The sequence below is a fragment of the Petaurus breviceps genome, unplaced genomic scaffold, assembly GCF_028583685.1.
Source record: "Petaurus breviceps papuanus isolate PSGF00001 unplaced genomic scaffold, PetGlider_PUasm1.0 181, whole genome shotgun sequence".
Lineage (NCBI taxonomy): Eukaryota > Metazoa > Chordata > Mammalia > Diprotodontia > Petauridae > Petaurus > Petaurus breviceps.
Genome location: NW_027185784.1, coordinates 5,314,025 through 5,335,525, shown reverse-complemented (window position 1 = coordinate 5,335,525; position 21,501 = coordinate 5,314,025). Strand labels below are relative to the sequence as shown.

The window sequence follows — 21,501 nt, the reverse complement described above, 5'->3', positions numbered from 1 at the left end:
GGTTTGCCTTTCCTTCTGCACTGTTTGGATTTTGCAGATGAGGAACTGAAGCAAAACAGGGGTTAAGTGATGTGCCAGGATCACACTTGCTAAGTTTTGAGGCCCGATTTGAACTCGGGTTTTCCTGAATCCGGGCCGGGGCTCTATCGACTGCATCAGGTTTAGAGCTGAAGGTCATCTAGTCCCATCTCGTTTTACAGATGAGGTTAAGCAGCCCGAAGTCACACAGGTCTGACGTCAAAGCTGGCCTTTATTCCAGGTTATAATATGAATTACTGGTGAATAAGCACACACATTAGTACTGACTTTACAAACTGGCTAAAATCCGTACAGCTAACTAGTTAAAACACAGACTGTCTACCTTACTGCCTGCTGAGTTCTTTATAACTTCTATACATGGTAACACATCGGGAGCCCCAAGCTGGTCAAGGGCACTGGGGAAAAATGACTGTAAAACAAGGGAGACGTGGAGAAATCATACGCATGCGCGTCTACCCCTTTCTTTAAGATCTGTGACGTCACCTTATGGCCCTTGTACGCATGCGCTTCTCTCTAGACTAGATGCTCTGGGAATCAGAGCGCGTGCGTCCACCTTCAACCCAAGCCCCAAAACTTTTACGGAGGGGGAGGGTGCCTCCTTTCGGTCCATCCACTCAGGCCTGTAGTGTAAGCTCGGTTGCTACGGGCGACCGTAGGCTCTAGATTCTCGGTAGTGGATTCTACGGGTCTGAGAGCAGCACCTTCCCAGAGTGCTGAGCGGCGACGCCTGCTGTTTTGCTGTCATGGCCGGGGTGCTGAAGAAGGTGAGGGGGCCTTTTGGAGGTCAGACGGGGCACAGACGGTGATCGGGCGGATGACCCCCGGGTGGTAGAGATTGCGGGGCGAGGGTGGGTCACGGGCTGTCTCTGTGTTTTCTCTGAGAGGAGACCGAGGCCCCGAGAGGCTCCCTCAGACTCCCGGAGCTTGGGCAGGCTTGACTGGGAACTCGCTGGGGTCCGGCAGCCGCTCCGCCGCGGCCCGCTGCGGACCAGATCCTCGGTGCTGGTGCCCCTCCCCTTTCCTCTTTCATTTCTCTTGCCCCCTCCCTTTCCCCCTTCCTTTCGCCCCTTACCCCTTCCCATCTCTCTCCCCACTCCTCTCTCTTCTACTCCTCATTCTCCCTTTTCTCCCCCTCTTTCTCCCTCCTCTCCTCCTTTCCTTCTTTACCCTTCATCCCTTCTTCTTTCCTTCCTCTCCCCTCTTTCTCTCTCTTAACTTTTCTCGCTCCCTTTTCTCTCTCTCCTTTCGCCCTCCTAGTCACCTTTTCCCCCCCTCCTCTTCTTTTCCTCCCCTCCCCTCCCCTCCTAGTAGATCGGAAAGGGCAGCCAGATTAACTGGGAATGACCGGAGTGTTTTTATTTTTGTAGACCACAGGTCTCGTTGGACTGGCAGTGTGTGAGACCCCACGGGAGGTACGTGTCAGTTTTCTTTACCTCTTTCCCAACTCTACACTAGCCTTGCATGTGTGAGGAACCCTGCAGTGTCCATAGGGCCCTAATGGTAGCTACCTGTGCCAGCCCTGGGCAGGGGCATTTGGACACCTCCCAGTTCAAGTCATCCAGACTCTAGTTGCAGCTGAAGCATCGAATGGTTTTAAGCTTTTAGAGTGATGGAGCCTTGAGACTTAGGTTCAGATTTTGGATTTGATTCTTTCTAAATGGGTTACTTTCGGAGAATCACTTAACCTTTCTGATTCTTTGTTTTCATATCTTGCATTAACCACCTCCCAGTATTGTTGGGGTGAAAGTACTTATAAATTTGTTAGACAATGTTGTTATTGTTTTTACTAATAATAGTCTGTTCATTGAATGATATTCACTATACTAGTTCCTATCTTTGTTGCTAAAGATAACATTTTAAAACAATTTATACTAGAGAAGATAAGAATTTTTAATAGACTTTTTAAATTCAATTTTTCAAAATCAAAATTATTTTTTATTCAATTCCAACAGATTGTTTATTGTGTAATTATTCAACAAATACTTATCAAATACTGTACATTGTATAATACTTTAAAGTTCTTCAAAGTACATTCCTCACAGTAACCCTATTACCGGTAGTACAAGTGTCATCCCTTTTATAGATGAAGAAGCCAAGGTTCACAGAGATTGTGACTTGATATTGCTTATAAGTGCCTAAGAGGCAGGATTTCAACTTATGTTCTTTTACGCCAAGTCTGGAATTCTGTCTACTAGGCCATAATGTTTGTGTACCCTTTGAGCATTGGAAAATATTTCTTGTTGTTGTTTAGTCATTTCAGTCATGTCTGACTCTCTTCCACACCTTTTGGGTTTCTTTTTTGCAAAGATGCTAGAGTAGTTTACTATTTCCTTCTCCAGTACATTTTACAGATGAAGAAACTGAGGCATACAGGGTTAAGCCCAGGGTCACACAACCAGTAAGTGTCTGAGGCTGGATTTGAACTCAGAAAGATGAGTCTTCTTGACTCAAGACTAGATAATCTGTCCTCTAAGACATCTAGCTGCCCAGGAAAGTACTTAGGGAAAGATTTAGCCCTGGCTTAATAGAGCCTGAAGTCAAGTTGGGGTATCAAATACATCCACAAACAACAATGATACAAAATGACACATAAATTCCTAAGAGATGGTTCAAGCCAAGTGCTAATCAACGTCTGAAGGAAGAAAGAATATTATTGACTAGGGAGGATGAAAGAAGCCTTCCTCTAGATGAAATTTTAATTGTACCTTAAAAAACACTGGATTTTAAAAGGCAAAGGTTAAGTGGAGAGGTATGGAGTTAAGAGGGTATTCCTGGTATTGGGAACAGTATGAACAAAGGCACAGATGTGGGAATCTAATGGGATGTGCTTAAGGACTTGAGAAGTAGTTCAGTTTGGCTAGACTATAACACAATATAGAAAGAAATTATGTGAGATGAGTTCAGAAAGTAGAGTGGCACCAGATAATAAAAGGCCTTGAATAATGGGTTAAGGGATTTTGGATGCTAATTGGTAGATAATAGAGAATATTGAAAGGTTTTAAGCAAAACAAACAGTATTATCGTGTTTGTACCTAAAGGAAGCTAATTTGGTAGCAGCTGGTTAAAGTAGGGAAAGTGGAATTTTAATTAGGATGCCATTTCAGTAATACATTCTAAACAACTGTTTGGGTGTTGGAGAAAGGGAAAAATAAAAGATATAGTTAAGATTTCCAACATAAGTAACTAGTGACCTCTCTAACAGAAACAGGGAGTTAAAAGGGGGAGCATATTGGGTGAGAAAATAACTTGATTTTGAACGTGTTGAGATGCTGTGAAACATCCAAGGGAGATGTTTTTATAGAGTTCCAGTTTCAGCAGAAAGAGCATATATCTATGTTCTTTATTTCTCTCTCTCTCTCTCTCTTTCTCTCTCTCTCTCTCTCTCTCTCTCTCTCTCTCTCTCTAGATAGATAGATAGATAGATATACAGACATAGATATAAATTTCGGAGTCATTTGTGATAATACCAGCTGACATATAATGCATTAAAGTTCGCAGTTCATTTTACATAACATTCTTATTTGAGCTTCACAATGACCCTGAAAGGTAGTACTGCAGATGACATTATCAGGGAATTAAAGTGATTTGTCTGTGCTCACACAGCTAATAAATATTAGAATTTGGATATTCCTGGCACCAAGTCCAGCACTTCACCATGGGTGCCATACCACTTCTCAAGGCAGTATGGAAATGACCATTGAAACCAAGGGAATTAATGAGATTTCCAAGAGATAATATATCTTTGTCCTCTGAGCTACTGGTACCTTCTTTCCCAAAACTTCATTGCGTGTGTGTGTGTGTGTGTGTGTGTGTGTGTGTGTGTAATGAATATATGTATATACTTTGTATGCTAATATATGTCCATGTTGTCATTTTGTTAGAATGTGAGCTCTTTGAGTGCACATACCTTCACTTTTGTCTTTGTATCCCCTGAATTTAGCTCAACTCCTAACACTGGGATCTTAATGTGCTTATTGATTGATTGAAAGGAGAAAGTACAAATGTTTATTGAGTGATTAAGAGATGAAAGAAGAGAAGGCCAAGGACAGACTTTGAAAAATCAACCTTAAGAAGTCCAGGAAGGAAGAATTAATTAAGTTAAAGTAATGAAATTCAAAATCCAGTGGAGTATAGTTTTTTCTGAATCCAAGAGAAGAGAATGTATGAAGAAGGGGAAGGAGTGTTGAAAGCTGCAGAATCGGAGGATAAGAATTGAGAAAGACTTTTGATTTGGACAATTAGTATATTATTAATGATCTTTTGAAAGCAGCTTCAGTTTATTAGTAAGGAAGCAGATTGTGTAGGTATCATAGGCTACTCTTTGGAGAAGTTTGCCTCTGAATGGCGAAGATAGGGGATAGGATAGAGGGAAGGCCCTTTTTTTCTCCCTTTAAAGATGAAAGAAGCAACATGTTTAGGGAGATGGGAATGAGATACTGGAGAAGAAGAGATTGAAGATTCATGAGAAAGGATAATTGGTGGAGCAAAATATTGGAAACCGTAAGGGATGGCATCAAAAGCACAAATTAATCTTGGAAAATAATAGGATACCTCATTCTCTGAAGCAAAGCTTTAAAAACAGATTTTATGGTATAAGAGAATGTGTTCTGGGCCAGATCTAGGTCAGGACAGTCTAGTAATTCAGGTTCAGGATTGGTTTGTAATGAAACATTTGTGGATCATAAAATTCAGTAAAAATAAATTTATACCTAATAAGATTAAAATGATAATAATTTACTAAAAGTACATTCCTGTTCCTTTTTGTTCCTCTTCATCAAAGCAGCAGTGCTGGCTCAGAAAGATAAACCTAACAAAAATGGGAATTCTCTCAAACCTCAGGAATACCAGTTCCCCAAAGGCTCCCCACATGTGCTTTTAATGTCTGTATTTCTCTAGATTAAAGATTCCAAAAAGAAGGCCTTCTTTCTTCCTTAAAAAGAAACCACATTTGCAACCAAGTTGGAGTTATACCAGGAATTCAGGGATGGTTTAATATGAGGAAAATTATTAACATAATTGTTCATCTCAATAACAAAACCAACAAAAATTATACGATTATATCAATAGATGCAAAAAAAGCTTTTAACAAAATACAACACTCATTCCTATTAAAACCACTTGAAAGCTTGGGTATAAGTGAATTTTTCCTTAAGATGATAAGAAACATTTACCTAAAACCATCAGCAAGCAGTATTTGTAATGGGGATAAGCTAGAAGCCTTCCCAGTAAGATCAGAAGTGAAACAAGGATGCCCATTATCACCAGTATTATTCAATATTGTTTTAGAAATGTTAGCAATAGTATTAAGAGAAGAAAAAGAAATTGAAGGAATCAGAATGGGCAGTGAGGTAATAAAACTCCTTTTGTAGACAATATACTTGGAAAATTCTAGAGATTCAGCTAAAAAGTTAGTTAAAACAATTATTTTAGCAAAGTAGCAGGATATAAAATAAACCCACATGAATCATCAACATTTCTATATATCACCAACAAACCCTGTAAGAAGAGATAATAAGAGATGCCCCATTTAAAATAACCATAGACAGTTGAACATGGGAGTATACCTGTGAAGACAAACCCAGGAACTACATGAAGATATTACAAGATGCCTTCTATACAACTAAAGTCAAATGTAATATTATTAATTGTTCATGGGGGGTGAGGGGCAGAGCCAATATAAGAAGAATGACAATTCCACCTAAACTAATCTTATTCAATGCCATCCCAGTTAAATGACCAAAAAATTGTTGTACTTAGGTGAAAAAATGGTAATACTCATTTAGAAGATTTAAGGTCAAGGATATCAAAGGAATTAATGAAAAAAAAAGTATAATGGAAGGAAGTGTAACAAAACCAGATCTTTAACTATATAACAAGGCAGAAATGATCAAAACTATCTGGTACTTGCTAAGAAATAGAAAGGCAGATCAGTGGAACAGGGTATGTCTATACAATTATAGTAACCTTGTGTTTGCCAATGTAAAGATTTAAGCTTTTGGGATAAGAATTCCCTTTTTAGTAAAAATTGTTGGGAAAATTTAAAAGCAGTCTAACAGAAATTGGATATACACCAATATCTTTTACCCTTTACCAGGATAAGGTCAGAGTGGATACATGAATTAGATATAAAGGGAGACATTATAAGAAAGTTAGAGGAACATGGAACATATTACCTATCAGACTTATGGATAGGAGAAGAATTTATGAATAAACTAGATAGCACTGAGGTATATAAAATGAATAGTTTTGATTAGATTAAATTAAAAGGTTTTTGTACAAATAAAACCGATGTAACCAAGATTAGAATTAGAATCATAAAATTCAGAAAAAATTTTTGTAGATAGTTCCTCAGATAAAGGTCTCATATTTTAAATATATGGAGACCTTTGGCAAATGTATAAGAATGAGTCATTCCCCAGTTGAGAAGTAGTCAAAGGATATGAATAGACAGTTTTTAGATGAAATCAAAGCTATATGTAGTGATGTGAAAAAATACTTTAAATCATTATTGATCAGAGAAATGCAAATTAAAATGACTTTGAGATATCATTTGACACCTATCAGATTGACTAAAATGATAGAAGGGGAAAATGACAAATGTTGGAAGGGATGTGAAGAAATCAAGACATACACTGTTGGTGGAACTGTTACCTGATTCCAACCACTTTGGAGAGCAATGTGGAATTATGTGCAGAGAGTTATAAAACTGGGTATATTCTTTGGCCCAGCAATCCCACTATTAGGTCTGTTTCCCGAGGTGGTTAGGGAAAAAGGAAAAGAACCTGTGTGTTTTAAATTATTTATAGCAGCTCACTTTGTGGTGGCAAAGAATTGGAAACTGAGGGGATGCCCATTAGTTGGGGAATGGCTAAACAAGTTGTGGTATATGACTGTGATGGAATACTCCACTCCACTCTGGAGTTGTTAGTATAAAGTCCTTGTTGTTATTATTAGTAATTTCAGTATTTTAAAAAAAAGTATTGCCCAAAGTTTTTAATAGCATTTTAAACTTACAAAATTTATGCAACTGTCTTTTCAGCGGCTAAAATTGTTATATTCAAAGATTCTTGATGCTCTTGAGTTTATGCCCTCAAATGCGGCATATAGAAAGTACACAGAACAGATTACAAATGAAAGGCTGAATATGGTAAAAGAGGTAAGTAGCCAGCATGTTTTCATTCCATCAAGTTTGTGGTACCCAGTGCAGTCTGTGAGCAAAAATTATGTCTATTCTCCTTCCTTATCCATTGTCACTTTTTCTCTCATTCCTGCTGTTGCTTAGGATTCTCCCTAGCACTTTGATCATTTGTCCCTAGTCTTTTACATCTGCTTACTACTTGTTCTTTCATCCTTTACTTTTTTTCTTTTTTTCTCTATACTGTACAATTTGTCTTCCCTCTAAGTTTTTCCCTTAAACACACACCTGGAAGGTACATGATGAATGCAGATAGAAAATATTTTAAATACTTTATTGCTGATATAAAAATTTGATAAAAATTATCATTTTTTTCTGAGATTTGACTGTGAACCTGCCTAATATGACACAGTGCACACAAGGTGTCCAATATTTTGATATTGAATTGGAATGTAGTTAGCTAGAATTTCTTAGATACAAAACCCACAAGAAATGGAGTCACAGAATTTCAGAGATGGAAGAGGGACCTCGTAGTCACCTATTCCAATAAATATCTTAAAAAAATTTTTCTCATTTATAACATACCATGGATTTAATTACCATCTCTTTGCCATGATTCTCAAATCTGCCTATCCTTCCCCCATCTCTCTGCTGACCTCCAGTTTTGCATCTCCAGTTGTCTTTCAGATATCTTGAACTGATTGTCTAGTAGATCTTAAACTCAATATGTCCAAAACAGAATTCAGTATCTTTCCTACTAAGCTTTCCTCCCCTCTTACCTTCATTATTATGTTTAAGGGCAATACCATCCTCCCAATCTTTCAGGCACACAATCTAGAAGTCATCCTGGATTCCTTACTACCTCTCATCTTCCATATCCAAGTTGTTGCCAAGGCCTGTCAATTTCACCTTTGCAACATCTCTTGCATACTCACTCTTTTCTCGACACTGCCATGACTGGTGCAGGCCCTTGTCACTTCACACTTGGACTCCTGGAATAGCCTCCTGGTGGGTCTGCCTACCTCAAGTATCTCCCCACTCCAATCCATCCTCCTCTATTCTGCTACTAAAGTGATTTTTCTAACATGCAGGTCTGATCATGTCACATATTCCCGCTTTCCCAACTCAGTAAACTCCAGTAGCTCCTTATTGCCTCCAGGTTCATATACAAAATGCTCGGTTTGACATTTAAAACCCTTCATAAGCTAGCTCCCTTCTCCCTTTCACTGCAGTATTCTTATACCTTACTTCTAACACATACTCGGATTCAGTGACATTAGCCTCCTAGCTGTTCCATGAATAAGACACTCCATCTCTTAGCCCTTGGCTGTCCACCATGCTTGGAGCCTGGCCTCTCTCGCTACCTTTATCTATTTACAACTTCCTTTGTTTTTACCATCTGTTACTAAAACTTGACTCCTATCAGTTTTTATTTCACTAAAATATACAGATCTTTTTTTTTTAAAAGCAATTGGGGTTAAGTAACTTGCTCAAGGTTACACAGCTAGTTATTTCTGGGTGTGCTGCTAAGTATTGGGAGCCCGGATTTGATCCCAGGGCATCCCGACTCTGGGGCCGGTGCTCTTACTGCGCCACCTGGCTGCCCCAATTTACAGATCTTTTACAGAAGAATTCTTAGCTTTGCCATATCTTCCCTGTCCTGTGATTTTATAATTTTTTTCAATCCAAAGTGTAAAACTTTATATTTATTGCTACTCTCACTTTACTCAATTTGGACCAGAACTTTATCTAAGAACCATTTTAGAGACTTAACAGCCGTCTAGTGTGTTAGTTATCCTCAGTTTTATGTCATCTGCACATTTACTAAGGATATAATCTTTATTCATATCATTGATCAAAAGATAATTAAATAGCACAAAGACAAGCATGGGTCTTTGGGGAATTCTGCTAAAGATCTTCCAAGGATGCCATAAGATCACAGGATTCAGAGGTGGATGAGACTTTAGTTGTTACTTAGTCTAGCTACTCATTTAACAGATCAGAAATTGAGGCCCAGAGAAGCAGTAACTTGCTTAGGATTACACAGGTAATCCAAATTCTCTAATTTAAAATTCTTTGTACTTTCCATTCTGACATTATATTGTAATAGAATATTTCTTGGAATCTCTCTGGAAAGCTCATTATGAACTATGCCAGTGTTTTCAACAGAAGAATGAATATATTTAATGATAGATTAGTGATGTCCTTAAAATCTTTATTTTAGAAATATAAAATAAGGCTTTCCAGTTGTCATATGTGTTTTAGCATGTAATCTTAAAACATATCAGGTATTTTAATTATGAGAAAAATTCAGTGAAATAGTAGAGAGAATAGGGGACTTCAATAGTTATGTGATTATATACCTAGAAGAACTTATTTGGTCAGATCTTGAAAAATTTAAGTAGTATAGTTGTAATAAATATTTTTTAAATGTAAATTTTTCTAATGTATGATCTGCAGATATTCAGACATTGGGTCTCAACATTTAAAATCATATTTTTTTGCCTTTTATTTGTAATTATAGGAAACAAATCTTCAGAAACTAGAGGATAAGCTTCAGGCTGGCCAGCTAGAAGAAGTGATTCTTCAGGTAAAGATGAACAAAACTACTTGAATACTTAAAATATTTGGTACTAAGTATTTATTTGGCTTAATGGTTGGGAAGAGAAGAGAGAAAATGGCCCAATAAGAAAGCCAAAACAAAGTTATTGTATTGTATATTTGAGTATAGGGTAAATGAAAGTTTTACCTTCTGTTAATTGGTGTTTTTCCTCTTTCTGGGTTCAAAGGTGACACGTGAGTTTGATGTTTCTGATGAAAAAACAAAGATATCATATTATAACCCAACACTTTAGTTCACCTTAACCTTGAAAGAAAACGAACCTTTTTTTTTTACCTTTATGCATGTTGCTAAAGTCTTCAAAGCCTGGTTGCATTTTTGCAGCTGTAGACATGTGGGACACATTGCTTCTTCTGAGTTGGCCAAGGAGATGCTGGATTTCTGAATCCCATTTGATTGAGGTTTCAGTATAGATTTTGTTCATTACAAATGAGTTTCTTTGTTAGAGGAAAAGGATGAAAAAGTAAGACAGCTGAATTTTATTTTAATTATCTCACATTATATTCTAAATTTTTAATAGGGTGTCATTATACAGTAAGCTGAATAAAAAACAGTTTTAAAATAGAAGGCTTATTTGGAAAATTTTGCTTTTAACTAAATTCAGGAATGCTATGAGCATTGCAGGTTTTAGAAGGTACCTTTTTTATTTGTTCAAGTTGGCTTAATGTGTTTTGATGTATTTGGTACTTCATTATCTAATGTTAGAACATGTTTCAGGTAAGGGGTTGGACTTCATGCCATCTGAAACCCTTCTGGCTTGAAAGGTGGTAAATGGAGCAATTGGAGTAGAATCTCTTAATGTTAATAAATGTGAATTGAACAGTGTGTTCAAAATGTCACCTTTTCCTCCCCTTATTTTATTAATAGGCTGAAAATGAATTATCACTGGCAAGAAAAATGTTGACATGGAAACCCTGGGAGCCTTTAGTGGAAGAACCACCAGCCAACCAGTGGAAATGGCCATTATAAGCAATGTTAAATATCTATGATGTATACTTTTTTAAAATCATTAAACATCTGTTTAAATACTGTTAAAATATTTTTTGAATTATTAGAATTTTATTAATGGGAAAACTGAAACAAGGTAGTTAGGGACAAAAAATTAGTGAAGGATTAATATATGATAGGGATGGACCATGGTCATTTTAATCTGAAAAGCATTTATTCATAAAATACATTATGTTAAAGACCCTTAAAGAAAGTGATTGTGCTGTCATTTGGAAAATCTAATCAAACTTTTTTTTTAAATTTCAATCCAAGAACAAAGAAAGCAACAGAGATATTTAAGACATGAGAAAATCAGAAATTGAAGTATAGTCTAGATAAGGTTTATGGAAGACTTCCTATTGTATTTTTCAGCATTTAGTTTAAAAGTTTGTGCCAAGTTAGGTTAATTTCTAGGAAAGAACTGAATAAGGTGGTATGCTTGAATTTTAATAGAACACTTTTAAATTGTTGAACTGTTGTATGGAAAGCACCTGATTAGCCAAGATTCTAAAACTTATTAATTGAATGTTTTTATTACTAATTATTACTAATTACATGCATTTTTCCACATTCTGAAAGTAATATAAGAGATTTTCAAATTGAAATTGACCTGCTTGCCTTTGAGTGTATGTATTTAATGAACAAAAATCCAAATTTAATATGTGCAATTTGGTTCTTATGTATATTAAACAAAAATGTTTACTGAATTCGTTGTAGAATTCAATTTATTTTTGGCTAAATTTTCCTACATAATTTACCTCCAAGTGTACCTGTTTTGTTTTTGTCTTCACTCTATCTCTTTTGACCTTACTTTCTTTTAAATACTTAAATTCTATTCATTGGAAAAGAAGACGACTAGATTCGATATGTGAAGAAAATGAAAAAGAAAATATCCTTCCTCTGAAAAGCAGTTGGAGAAGCTCCTCTTTTTCTGCAATTCCATTTAAAGAAAATTGCATACTGGCCATTAGTCTATAAATCATTTAACTTAAACAGCTTAGTTCTCTCAAAACCAAAGGTGGAATATTACTATAATGGAAGAAATCTTGAGAATTCATGTTGTCTCTGAATTCAAAGCAGCCCAAATAGATATTTGAAGTGGATAAACCTCATAGAAATTTTCACATAGTAGTTAACAGTATATTACAAAATCATTAGTGGAAATACACAGTAGACCATTTGAAGAAAGCAAATTAAATTTCCCCCAAAGTTTTTTATATGTAATATTTCTCTTTTTTGTTCCCTCTCTCTAAAAATCAATACATGTCTAGTTGAATTATTTAGCTGCAGTATTCCTTTATTTGCTTTTTTTCCCACCCCCTTTCATGCTCTTTCCAGGAAGAAACATTTACAGTGTTTTTGGGGGCAATATTTTGTATCTAGTGCTACAAACCCTTGATACATTTTAAACATGACTACATTTACTTCTGAATCATAGAGTACATTATGCCTACTAGAATCAATATACTGGATTGTAATGCATCCCAAAGTGCAACAAATGTACTTGTTAATGACGACTTTCCATTTACATAAAATTGCTTTTTAAAATATAAAGGGCTATAAAAAAAGAGGGATTTATTCCTAATAACTATAATCATGCTTAAATGTTTTGAAAATTCTTCGCTGCTGTTAGAACCAGAATGGATAAAAGATAAGGTATAGTCAGCTTCATATCTTTCCATTGTCAGTTCTCCACATCTATTTATCATCTGCTTCTATTCTATTCTTGAATTACAGGGTTGGAAGTTGGGAAACATTGTGACTGAATCCACCACAAATTTAAGCTATTTTTGATTTCAACTGGGTCTTCATCACTGTGAGGACCTTTATTCATCTGTTATTGAATTTCTGTCACACTGATCATAGCAACTCCTAAACCTCAATTTCCCAACTCTACTTGATCCTTTCCATTTTCTTCCACAGTTTATTTCACTCCTACTGAAATTAAGGCCATTGATCTCAAGCATCTCCCTGCTTCCACACCTTAAAACCCGTTTGTTTTCACCTATCCTTTGCTGCACTCAGATGATCAGATTAGCCTTCTTGCCAAGCGTTTAAGTCTCCCACTCTATGTACTTGATTTTATCTACTGTGTCTTCTAGGAAGATGTTCTGTCAGCCATTTGTTCTCCCTGCTTATCCATTTTCAATCGCTTCTTGACTAGTTACCCTATCCCCTCCAAATATGGTAAAATCTATCCTATCTCCTCAAGTTATCCTTGCCAGATATATCATAATTGGGTATAAGTTAAACTTGGTGGCCACTAAAGCTCCTTAAATAGAAAATTCAGTTATTCTGTGATCTAATCCAATCCCTTCATTTTTCTTTTTTTTTTAAGCAATTGGGGTTAAGTAACTTGCTCAAGGTTAACATGGCCAGTTATTTCTGGATGTGGTGCTGAGTATCTGAGCCCAGATTTGATCCAGGTCATCCTGACACTAGAACCAGTGCTCTTACTTGCTGAGCCACCTGGCCGCCCCTAAGCAATTGGGGTTAAGTAACTTGCTCAAGGTTACACGGCCAGGTGTTTCTGGGTGGATGCTAAGTGTCTGAGCCTGGGATTCGATCTCCAGGTCATCCCGACACTGGAGCTGGTGTTCTTACTTGCTGTGCTACCTGGCTGCCCTGAATCCCTTCATTTTTCATATGAAACAAATTAAGTCCAGAGAGATTAAATGACAACAGATATGTAACCCTTATAAATCTTAACCCTAAACACAATGTGAAGAGATTTTTTCTTTGACACAGGTAAATAGTAAAATCAGAACTCAAACTCAAGCCCTCTGACTCCAAATTTTGTGCTCAGTTCTGGACTCTGCAGCTAGAAACTTATTGATAAGCTGGTTGACTTCCTTTGGATGCTCTCCAGTTTATTAGTGTCTGTCTTGAACTGTTGGTGCCAAGAAACACAATACTCCAGATTAGGTCTGACTTCCTTCACCTTGTAATTATGAAATTATTTGAATCCAAGTGTAGAATTTTTCATTTGTCCCTACTATATTTCATCTAATTAGTTTCAGTATTCTACCTTATCAAGATCTTTTGAGATTCTGACTGTCACCAAGGGTGTTATTGATCCCTTCTAGCTAATACTATCACCTTTTCCTCCTTTGGCTGCTCTTGCTTCTTTTGAATAAGAGTTACCCACTTAGACCTACATTTCAGTGCTAGATTTCATCCCATTAAGCCTCAGTGATTCTTCTGAGATCAAATATGTTTTCTTGTGTTAAGATTTCTAGTTTTTCTTGTTCCTAAACTTTGTGTATAGATTTGAGTTCATAAGTTAGTAGTGACTACTAGCTAGCTCCTTTTTTGGATGTTGTTTCTTGTGAACCTTGGGGTAACAACCACTTTTTTCCCTTTTTTGTCATACAGCTACACTGTGTGACACTCTATAGCCAAAATGGACTACTTGTTGCTCTCTTTGTCCCATGGAAAGATGCATGCTAATACACTGTTAGTGAAATTGGGAATTGATGCAACCATTATGGAAGGCAGTTTGGAATTATATAAAGAATATGACTAAAATGATCTTACCTTTTGACCCAGAGATTTCATTGCTAGTTATATACCCCAAAGAGGTCATTGAGAAAAAAGTAAGACTCCAGATATACCAAAATATTTGTAGCATCACTTTTTATGGTCATAAAGAATTAGCAACAAAATAAATAGATGTCAATCAATTGAAGAGTGGTTAAGAAAATACAATGTGTGACCCAGGGCATGTCATTTGGCCTCTGCCTTAATGTTGTCATCTGTAAAATGCAGATAATAATAGCACCTACCTTCCAGAGTTGGGTTGTTGTGAAGATCAACGATAATAATTGTAGAACTCTTAGCACAGTGCCTGACAGTAAGTACATTATAAATATTATTATTATGGAATATTACAGTCCTATAGGAAATGATAAACAAGAGTGAAGTCAGAGATGAATGGAGACTACCTGTGTTCATGTCCTTTCTGCCTAGAATAGCCTTTTTCCAATTAGAATTGATTTCTCCTTTTGTTGAATACTTATAGCACTTTGCAACTCATGTATTTACCAGACTATATGACATTTGTATTATTGTTGTCTTATTCCCCCTGCTGGATTTGTGTTCCCTACTGGACTGTAAGCTTCTTGAGGGCAGGGACCATGTCTTTTTCACATTCATATTTTCTTAGCACATGGCCTCACACACAGTTTGTTGCCATTAAATATTTGATGAATTAATGAATATTAGTTAGGGGGCCTGGTGTAATAGAAAGGTCAGTATTTGCAATCAGAGGACCTGTGTTCATATTTTAGCTCTGTCCTTTACAACCTGTATGACCTCAGGCAAGTCACTTAACCTCTCTGGGCCTTTGTTTCTTCATCTGTAAAATAGGAGTTGAACTAGGTGGCGTTTGTGGGTCTTTTCCAATTCTAGATAAATAATCCTACCGAGAATGTATGACCTTGATAGGTGTAAGCAGAGTTCCCCATCTCAGTTGATATAGATGTAGTCACACACAATAAGGTCTTAATATATAAACAAGGCATCTTTTCCATGATTCCCTTTTTAGATACAAACTCTTCTCCAATTGGGTAAAGAAGGGAATAGCAGAATTGGCTAAACAAACAAGTTAGCTTCACTTCTGGGGGACTTTAAATAGCTGTGTGAATTTTAGGATTTCCAGTTCAATAACAAAGTTGGAAAGAGTTGTGGAAGGAGACCCCTGAACCTGCACAGAGGGCAGAAAGGGCAATGAGATGATTTTCTTTCCTTTTCCCTACTTTGACTAAATGTCATCAAAGCTACTCCACCAGTAGGGTTGTATTCAGTAGGTAGCTGAGACCTATGCTCTAGATGGATACAGATTCAGAGAGTCAGCCGAGGGAGGAAGCAATGTCCAAGAGTATAATCCTGTGCCACACAGAAGACAGCTGGTACCCAAGAAAGGAGCCAGTTGAGCAGCCTGCCTCACAGCTTCGCTCTTCCAAGAGTAGCTGGGTGAGTACATGACATGGAGAGGATTTCCAGTCCCTACAGTACGAGGAATTGTAAATTACCTTTGACACATAATTACCCAATTATGTGTCTCATGACCATTAATATGCCAAGTTTGAGTGAAATCTTGGGGAGGCTGTGTGTATTTATGGGAGAGTGCCATAGGCTTTTGGGGGGGAATATTTTGTACCAACTGACTTTACTCTATAATCTTTGTAAATGCCTTTGCTAAATGCTAATTAAGTCTGCTTGTTGATAGGACACTTATAAACTACAGTAGTAGAACTAATTACCCTTATGGATACCTTTAGAACTTGAGGTAGTAGCTACCCTTTGGGGACTAACATGCCAGTGCTAGTTGGGGTACTAATCTCAAAGAGAGAGGTTGTGTAACTATTATGGGCTTTTTTTGGTGGTCTGGATATGGGATTTCATCACTGAAGGGAACTGATAAAAAGGAAATTTCCTTTTTTGGTATAGTTCTGTTATCTGTACAGGGTCACATAGCCAATGAATGTCAAAGGTGGGATTTGAACTCAAGTCTTGCCTCTGAAGCCAGCTCTCTATCTGCTACATTGCCTTTCTAGTTTTCCTTTAAGTGAACAATACTGCATTTTGTTTTCTTAGAAAGAAACTTTTTTGTAATTGTTACAGCTCTGTGTTTTTCATTACAAGGATGGTTGTTTTTCTATGGGACTGGTTTTTCCACACATTTTCATAAAGACCACAGAAAGAATGTCATGAGTTCAGTTTGTATCCCTAGAACTTAGCACAATGCCTGAAACAAGACGGTGCTTAATAAATGCTTTTTGACTAATTGGCTGACTACTGTTGTGGGAGTTTCCTAGCCTGGGTTCCATGAGAACCTGTTTTATGATAATTCTCTGGCATACAGGAGTCCTTCCCAGGGGGACGTAGGGTTCCCTCGTAAATCCTTGCTTTCTATGACTGGGCTCACAGAACCATGTTCCCCCATCATAGATACGGCTACCAGCAGGTGAAGTCCTTGTTTAGGTACCTGGATTATGTCTAAAGGAAGGCCTGTAGCTCAGTCAGAGATTTTGGGAAAAACAACCCCTAAATGAGTCTTCAGATACTGAAAATAGCATGTAAAACAATGAGTCAGTTCAATACAAAGTTTTATTGGCAATCAGTGGGATAGAGGGAGAAGGGGGAAAAGGAGATATACAACTTAGATATACACACTAGAATAGAGTATAATTCAGTAGGATGGCACTACATTGGGGAACGCAGACATGAGTCCATTCAGCTGGAAAAGTGTGTTCCAAGGAGCCCTTCTGAGAGTGGGATACTTATACCTCAATTTTGGTGGCTACTGGATCTGGCCATTTTTCATGTTAGAATTTGGGTGGGGTATACAGCTATGAGGAGAAAAACAAACTAAGTTAATTGGGGTACATGAATGTGATGGAAAGTTGGTTTATTTTTTTTTTTTTGGATACACAGGTGCACTAACCTTAAAAAATATTATTGTTAGTATTCTTCCAAGAATAGATTCTATAAGCTATAGTCTCCCTTAAGGAGAGACTGGCATGGTGGTCTCAAGACTACCAGGCCTAATCTTAGAATTTAAGGAGAATCTCATCCACCATCATCCACCATCAGGTCTTCAAGACTAAGAGGGTCAAGAACTCATGGCCACACTAAAAGGAAAATAAATGTCTTGGTGTACAAAGGGCTGCTTGGGCTGGTAGGAGCTTTAGCTTCTTAGGATATAACCTGGATTTTCATAGCTTTTAGCCTCACTTGTACATAGCCAACCAACATTATTCTGTGGAAATGGAATGGAAAGGAATGGAAATTATACAAATCTTAAGAGTCATAGGAGTTGCTAAAAATCAGGTTTGCTCCTGTTGAAAATAAACTTCTCTGTGATTAATCTTACTAGAACTCTCCATATTGGGAGAAAATCTCTAAGATGGGGAAGTCTCCTTTAAGAATCATTCTTATTCATCTGGGTGTCATCAACAATGAGGGAAGTAAAGTAGAAATAAACAAAAATTCCATTTCCGGTGTGTGTTTAAGGTTACTTTACCATGGACAGAACTCGTCAGAACACAGAGTAGTCATGTTCACTTGCCTCTTCTATGTTATAGAGAATTAGAAAGGAAATTAGTTATGTTGGAATAAAGTTATCAAGGCAGCTAGGTGGCAGAGTGCTAGATGGATAGAGTGCTGGGCCTGGAGTTGGGAAGAAATGTAAGTTCAAATCAGTTCTTAGAAACTTACTAGCTGTGTGACCTTGGGCAAGTCACACAATCCTGTTTGCCTCACTTTCCTAATCTGTAAAATGAGCTGGAGAAGTATCTTGGCCAAAAAACCCCAAAATGGGGTCATGAAGAGTCAGATACCACTAAATGACTGAAGAACAACAAGAACAACATTATTAAAATATATTAAGAAAAAAAGTTTATAAATCTGAGGTTAAGACCCTATCAATGTAAAACATGAATTTTGGGGGCCTTTTTTTGGTATCCCTAGCATTTAGCTCAATGTTTGGCACATAGTAGGCACTTAGTAAATGCTACTGACTAGCTAAATGGAACAAACTGAATGTAACATTCTTTCAATAAAGCCACTAGATGGCAGTTGATAATAGAATTAAAACAGTAAACAAAAGCTTTTTTTGCATTAAAAAAAGCCAAGATGGGTAAAGGTGAATAGTGTTAAATATTGTATGAAAAATAAGAGGAATGGGTTTATATCAAATACTAAATAGATATGAAATAGATAATAATTATATTGTGAAAATTAAAAATGATCCCATAAAAATTTCTTTTCTATTTTTACATTTGGGACATTCCAAATTCTCAAATCTGTTCTTAATTTTCTTCAACTTGCATTTTATCTTATGGATAAATTGTGCATCTTAGTAGGAATGTTCCATTGCTTTAGAAAAAATAGAAGAAATAAAGTTATCTAATCAATTAAAAAATCAGTCTTTTTTTGTAGCTAGTAAAATAAAAAAAAGTTAATACTATTAGATTTTGTCATAGTGCCATTTTTCTTTTCCTATGAAGCAATCAGCCTAAGAAGGCAATTCGTTAAATTAAATTTAATAATTTTATTTTTATTACTAATAATTAAATTTAAAACCAATTCATTAAATTTAATTAAATTTAAAACCAATTTAATTAAACCAAGCAGGTCAGGCCTACTGTGTACAAGATACTGTGTGTGCTAGATACTTGGGATACAAAAAAACAATAAGCCCCCCCCCCAAAAAAAAAAGACTTTCCCTGTTGTCAAGGACCTTACAGTCTACTTGAAGGTGGGGTATATTATGCATACTGATAAGTAAATACAAGGCAATTTGGAGAAAGGAGAGAGATTAATAATTGGGATCAGGAAAGAGATATGGAATCTGAGTGGATGAGGAGGGAGTTTGGTCTAAGCATGGAAGAGGTTCTGCACAAAGACAGAGATGGAACATTGAATTTTAGGAAGGTCTAAAAGGTAGGTTATTCAAGAACTAGAGTTGTATTCATAGTCTTTATGGCAAACTTTCTAAAAGTGGAAGAGACATAATGGTCTGCCTCTATGTAAGATCTTCTTTCTGCGTACCTTCTCCTTTTTCTCCCTTTCCTCTCTTTCTTGTTCCCAAAATCTTTTTCATCCACTCGTTTCCTAAACCCTAAACTGTTTCCAAGTTGAGGAAAATACTGTAACTTGTGCTTATTCTGTGCATTTTTTTGGCTCTGAGATATTATTTGTTTCAGGGCCTGGGGATTATAATTTCACTCGAAATATCGTTTATTTTAGTGCCTGGGGATTATAATTTGGGGACTGCTTCAAAGGAGACCCACTGTTGATTATTGCTATGTCTTTATCACTAAGGTCAGGAGAGCATTCACATGCAATGGATAAGATGCTAGCAAGAGGATAAAGAGGCAGCATTTCCCAGGGAAGAGCAAGTTCTCAAATTGGAGGTCTCATGATTGGAAGAATGGAATGACATTTGGATGCTGCCTCAAAATTAAGTTTCTGTCCCTTCCTTCTTTTGCCCTAAGAGAGAAACTTTCTGACATTCAGGTTAGAGAAGTACTGTAAAAGAGTTGACATTCCCTACCTGACAGGTGGTAAGGGCAGCAGATTTTGGCAGTCAGGCTTCCAAGACTGGCTGTTGGCAGAGCCGAGTCAACACCTCTGCTTCCAGAGTGTCTCTGCTTGTAGTGATCAGAACCATGGCTGCCCCTCATGCTCAAAGGCACTAAACAGGAAACACAAGTGAGGCCTAGACAATTTACTAGAGGCCGTTAGCAACCCACAAAGTCTGGTAGAGTGAACCAAGGAGGAGGAGGCTCTCTTCTGCCACTGTTTTTGCCTTCGATGCTCAGAGTTCAAGCTCCGGAGTCACATGTCTCCCTCATTATTCCTTCTCCATTATCTATGAGTGAAGTGTGGTTTGGGAATTTCTGGCTGTACTCAAGAGTAGGGAGGGTAATCAAGAAGAGCCGCAGGAGATTAAGAGAAGGACTTCAGGTGGCTGTGCCTAACACATTTTTCTTTCATTTTTGCATTGCCTGATAAACAATGTGGTCACAATATACCAATTGCTTGTGATCTGTGAATGTGGAGGGGGCACAGCCATAGATTTTCTCATTTTTAACTACTCCTGAACAATATTTCTTTAGCAATCTAAGTTCAGAATCTAGCCAGCAAGGGTTTTGATATGCTCAAACTGACTTGTAGCCATGAGAGTTGGAGGCATGGGCTGCCCTGCTTCATGCATGCCGGACTATGGACAGGACCACTTGGCAAGTGATTTGAGCACCACCTTTTGCACAACTTAGATGTTAGATTCCCTCCCTAGATTACTGATGTAGAAATACACCACCTTTCTGTAAATTTAAGGAAGGTGGTGCAGGAGTTGATTTGGACTCCTTATATTATCGTGCCATAATATGTCATATGGGTCCACATGCAGTCACAGTGAGTAAAATATTGTTGCTGAGGAGTAGGAACTTAATCTCCCTCTAAATAGAGTGAAGTAAGTATGCTTCAGCCTACAGAGTCTATCAGATATCTCTCTCTGGAGGTATATAGCATTTTTCACCATGGGCCCTTTGGAAATGTCTAGGTTCGTTGGCTTGATCAGAGTAGCTAAGTCTTTCACAGTTGATCATCATTATCATATTGCTGTTACTGTGTAAAATGTTGTTCGGTTTCTGTTCATTCGCACCTTGGATCCAAGTTTTTCTTATTTTAAAGGCATTCTATGTGACAGTAGGCAAAAGGTGCCCCAGTGAAAGGAAGGACATTCATATCTGGACACACACAATATTAAATTGCCGTTAGCTTTGTTTTTGGACGTTTATGGTCTTTGTGAATTGTACAAAGGCCCATAAGTCAATTTATTTTCCGTCTCTCTGAAGGTCTTGGTCTTGTCCCCTTTAATGTTTCTCTAAACTCCCCTCCCCTGAGCTGCCAATCTCAAACTTTTCTCCACGCCTGACACCACCCACTTTCCTTTTAGTTCCGCCCCCAGTTGGCTTTTTCCAGTTCTCGCGAGAGTTGGCTTAACCTATCGGAGCTCCGGCAGGTTGCTAGGACACGCGAAACAGCAGGCGGCTTAGACGCTTTAGCTGCTATTGATTGAGCGAAGGACAAACCTGGGCAAGGAATATCATTACTTTCTAAGTCAGGTAAGAGAGTTGAGGCTGCTTGCTCTTCGCCAGGGAAGATATTCCCTGTCAAACCAAAGAGCGGAGGCGGGAACTGGAGCGCT

General features: G+C 37.4%; 2 protein-coding genes across 3 annotated transcripts in view; both read left to right on the top strand.

Moving 5' to 3' along the window:
• The window catches only part of NDUFA5 (NADH:ubiquinone oxidoreductase subunit A5), a 306,556-nt gene extending 295,068 nt beyond the window's left edge, over positions 1-11,488 (top strand). The window contains exons 2-6 of one of the 2 annotated variants that reach the window (XM_069087122.1): positions 748-803; positions 1,407-1,451; positions 7,079-7,195; positions 9,699-9,764; positions 10,662-11,488. In XM_069087122.1, coding sequence (XP_068943223.1) covers positions 783-803; positions 1,407-1,451; positions 7,079-7,195; positions 9,699-9,764; positions 10,662-10,763 — 351 coding nt within the window. In that variant the 5' untranslated portion in view covers positions 748-782 and the 3' untranslated portion in view covers positions 10,764-11,488. Of the gene's footprint in view, positions 1-548; positions 804-1,406; positions 1,452-7,078; positions 7,196-9,698; positions 9,765-10,661 lie in introns of those variants that run through there. The other variant, XM_069087121.1, reaches the window with a different exon arrangement.
• Positions 11,489-20,661: 9,173 nt separating this feature from the next.
• Positions 20,662-21,501, top strand: part of IQUB (IQ motif and ubiquitin domain containing) — a 118,171-nt gene continuing 117,331 nt past the window's right edge. Inside the window, exon 1 of the mRNA XM_069087111.1 lies at positions 20,662-21,418. The gene's annotated coding sequence lies outside the window, so the exon portion shown is untranslated. The remainder of the gene's footprint in view (positions 21,419-21,501) is intronic.